Genomic DNA, 4,247 nt, shown 5'->3' with positions numbered 1-4,247 from the left:
CTCTACATCGCACCATCACCACCGGACAAAAGCTTTGCCCAGCTGGGACTCGTACTACAGACAGCCTCCTTTGCCGGCGTCGAGGTATGAGCCGTCTGCCTATCAGAGCCTGCCAGACACACAGCAGTCATCCTGGCACACCCCTCCCTGGGCACAGGACGGCTACACCCAGCACCACACTTCCCACCCAGCTCTCCACCCATCCCCGACACATTACTTAAACCACCCACCGCCTCAAGCCCACTCTCCGCACCCGCCTCACCCGTCCAGCACTCCTCTCCAAACATACCCGCCTCACAGCGCTCACCTAGCAGTGCCCTCCCACGCTCCTCCCTCCTACATGTCCCAGCTCCCAGAATCCCCTGCACGCAGTCGCTACGGGGACATGAGGGAGAAAGTGTACGTCAACCTGTGCAACATCTTCCCCTCGGAGCTGGTGAGCCGTGTGATGGCCAGGAGCCCCCACATCGCAGACCCCCAGCAGCTGGCAGCTGCTATACTTGCAGAGAAAGCCCAAACAGGGTACTGAAGAACAAAGTGTGAACTCCCAAAGGAAAACAATGCAGTCATGTAGTCTGAGTAAAAATAGGAAAACATAAACTGGGTGGTTTGCATCAGAAGAGCAAACTTTGCCTTTGCAACACTTGAAAGGACGTTGGGTTTGCATGGTGGTATTTTAAATACTGGAATGCTTTCGGATTGTTTACATGTTGAGCTTTTTCTTTTCTTATGACATTAAGGAGACCTAGTATAGGTTTCAAGGATAAGAAATGCTAAAGCTAATCCAAATCCAGCTCTGGTTATTGCACAGGGACAACTAAATCAACTGAACTTTAAGAAGTGTGGGGAGAGCAAATCATTTGACGAAATCTTTGACTTTGACACAAAGTGCAACTTTTTCCAGACCCGCCCAGTGAGTCTTTTTTATTTGTTTAGTAGTGTATTATGTGTGTGTAACATGCAGGACTGTTAATGCACCAATTTCAAAAGGTTCTTTTTTACAGCCAAATCATAACCTAGAGTTGCATCGCATACATCAAATATGACTGGTATGAAGGATAATTTAAGCATTTCTACCACCTATTATTATGATTCTGATTTGTAGTGTGTATATATACACACATAATGTGCATTGTACACTGTAATTACTATCAGAGCCAAGTCAAACAGTGTTTGCAAATTTTCTTTTCTTTGTTTAAAGCCAGATAGATGGGATTTTTTTTTTTACCTCATAACTATTCAGAAAAGTGTCACAGATTCACTGGATAATTTTCTTATTGTGTCATTTTTCAAATCCATCATCACATTTCAAACTACTATTTGACCAAGGTCTGTGTATTGTATTAATCTCTGTGTGTGTTGTGTGGCCATTTGTGGGGCTTTTTCCATGTTGGTAAAAATGGGTGTCTGAAAGATGGTCGTCTTGTTTGAGATGACCGCCGTACTTTGGTCGGAGTTGTAGCCGTAGAGATGGGTGACCCTGTCGTGTGTACCTTAGTTTTAGTAAGGGACATCTCTCTCTTTCTCTCTCTCTCTCTCTCTCTCTCTCTCTCTCTCTCTCTCTCTCTCTCTCTCTCTCTCTCTCTCTCTCTCTCTCTCTCTCTCTCTCTCTCTCTCTCTCTCTCTCTCTCTCTCTCTCTCTCTCTGGCCCTTTTCATTTGGGTCAACTCTGGTATCTGCTACAGACAGAGGACATTAGAACAAATGTATGTATTGTAAATATATTTAAGACTCCCCTGCTGGGCTTTTGGCTAACGCCGTTAACTGTTGTCTGTAGCAGATCCCAGCTGAATCCATGCTAGACAGAGAAAAACCTTGTTTGATACAAATTGTATCATTAACTAAGTCGCTGATGTTATATACAGTACATGGACATGTTGATCAGTATCTAACAATCTTGATGTATTGCTATATGATGAAATGCATTGACAACAGTTATGTTCCTAACGAGATGTTCCAACTCGTAATCTTGTGGAATTTGCTTTTGAGACAATTATTTCTAATATGTTATGAAACAAGAGGAGTTGTCTGCCTATGTTTAGGTATCGCAGCTTCTTTATCTGTGCATTTGGCTTTTAAAGCTGGCTTATTTTTTAAAGGAGCTCCGACTCAATCTTGTGAGGAAAAAGGATTTGGTTTACTTGTTAAATGGCCATTTGAAAACAAAAGTGTATTGGCCTGTTTTTCACGGTTAGGGTTGGGGTCTGTTCATTTTAAGCTTTTTTTTAGCCTCTTTATTAAGTCTTTTAACAGGATATGCATATTATATTATTATGCTTGGAATAATAGATAATTGATGTTTTATCATTAACTTATCTTTTGTTTCTATTCAATTATGAATTAAGTGAACAAACCCCAACCATAAGTAATGTTATTATTTGGGTCAGTTCCATATCCCATGCTGGCCATTTTTAATGTCTGTAACACTCTACCACAGCTCTACCTGGAGGATTTACAAATGTATAAGACCATGTTTGCCTTTACAAAAAGATGAGGTCTTCATAGAACCAGAAAGGATCCAGTCAGTAAAGAGATATAACTACAACTGCTCAAATGTGGACAAACATTTAGCTAGCTAACTGGAACGGGAAGTGTTATTGTGTATTTTAAGGACAAAAATATTGAAATATCTTTGTGCACAGTGCATTACAGAGCGGTACTGAACACAGGAGGCTCCCTGAGCACTTACAAAAGTTCTGCCAACATTTCCACACCTGAGCTTTTCAGATGTAACATTTGGTGGGATGGCCCAAAAATTGAATTTCAGACAGACTTTACACTTCCATTAGTAGGGCGTTATTTATTCTAAATGCAGCATTAGCCTATCTCTGGCTAGCTTAGGTGTACTTGATCAGGTAGAGCCCAACCAAAGTGTAACGCAAGTTCAAAATGGCCACAAAGGAATTAAAGTGTACAAGGTGAGCTCATCATACAGTTCATTACAAGCCAGCTACATAAAGCCCACAGGTTTCTTTCCTGTCCAACGTGTCACATTGTACAAATAATGAATAATTGTACAATGACGTGCTGTTGACGAGAGAGCCTTTGTGTGTATTGAAGAAGCGCCTTCTCTCTGGCCTCCTGGCACTGTGTGTCAGTGTGGCACCTGAGTGTGGGCCAAAAGTAATGCCTCTTCATGGCATTGTGCTTATGACACATCCAATACTCTGAACTATGTTCAGCTAACTGTTATGCATGTTTTGATTTGTTTTGGTTTCTGCATGATTCTTAGTGTTTAATTTGTGTACATAGCTGTTTTTCTGTCCTGGAAGCTTTGTCTTGAGGTTACTGTGAGATGATTGTAGCTGTTGAGATAACTCTAGGCTTACCTACATAGAAAGCTGACTTGTTTTTCTGTTTTGTTTAATATCACAGTTAGTATTGATTTCACAAAAGCAAATGATCAAGAAGGATATTTTGGAATGCATCCCAATGCATGGAATGCATTTTTTCTTCATGACAAGCATTGTTTGCTTTGGAAGTGCACTTGGCCATAGGTAGCAATAATGGAAATGATTATGATAAGTTCACTTCTGTTCTGCAGATAATTAAATGGTAAACAGGCCACAACAATAATATAGTGAAAATCCTGTTTCAAATTAGTCAGTAGTAGATAATCGTGTATCTAATTGATATTTGTAACATTCTTACTGTAACTGTGATTGTTCATTAAAGTACTGCCTCAAAATGTGATATTGATTGGCATTGTTGTTGTTCCATCCCACACCTATTACAATTTTAAAAGAACATTTAGATTTCATTTAGAAAGCCCAGTACCATATTAGATTCCTGTCAAATTTAGCCTGGTACTATTTTGCGTAATAACAGTACTTACAGTACCTAAGTCTTGGCAATTGGGGGAAACAAAAATGTGGATTGTAATTAATACAAATATAAAACTAGTTTTTTTACCCCAGAAAGGTCTATAAAATGTTATCCTGCAGTAGTTGTGTGATCTCCAATTCATTTTCTGTCTGCTATTAGACATCAGTAGGCCAAATCCCATTCTAGCCACACCTCTGTGGTCGCCTCCAATACACACACACTGACTACAAGGCCCTGCTGCTTGTATCGGGTTAGGGTTATCTATTGGCTGAGCAAGCTCCCTGTCTCCTGACCTAAACTTCATGCGATTGGTCGACGTAACCATCAGTCAAAACAGTCAGCAGCCAAGATGGCGGCAGCTAAGGGTAAAAAGATAGCTTTTCATACAGAAAGATAACTCTGTGACCGTTTATCTTTATGAA

At 40.5% G+C, this 4,247-nt stretch overlaps 2 protein-coding genes across 2 annotated transcripts in view; one reads left to right on the top strand and one right to left on the bottom strand.

The window, feature by feature from the left end:
• Window positions 1–1,585, top strand: part of LOC117939364 (probable ribonuclease ZC3H12C) — a 2,711-nt gene extending 1,126 nt beyond the window's left edge. The window contains exon 2 of the mRNA XM_034864642.1: window positions 7–1,585. Within this exon, the coding sequence (XP_034720533.1) occupies window positions 7–529 (523 nt within the window). The 3' untranslated portion in view covers window positions 530–1,585. The remainder of the gene's footprint in view (window positions 1–6) is intronic.
• Window positions 1,586–4,118: 2,533 nt separating this feature from the next.
• The window catches only part of LOC117939691 (probable ribonuclease ZC3H12C), a 10,427-nt gene continuing 10,298 nt past the window's right edge, over window positions 4,119–4,247 (bottom strand). The window contains exon 7 of the mRNA XM_034865180.1: window positions 4,119–4,184. Coding sequence (XP_034721071.1) covers window positions 4,119–4,184 — 66 coding nt within the window. The remainder of the gene's footprint in view (window positions 4,185–4,247) is intronic.

The sequence above is a fragment of the Etheostoma cragini genome, chromosome 24 (genome assembly GCF_013103735.1).
Source record: "Etheostoma cragini isolate CJK2018 chromosome 24, CSU_Ecrag_1.0, whole genome shotgun sequence".
Classification (NCBI taxonomy): domain Eukaryota; kingdom Metazoa; phylum Chordata; class Actinopteri; order Perciformes; family Percidae; genus Etheostoma; species Etheostoma cragini.
This window is presented reverse-complemented; position numbering and strand designations above follow the sequence as displayed.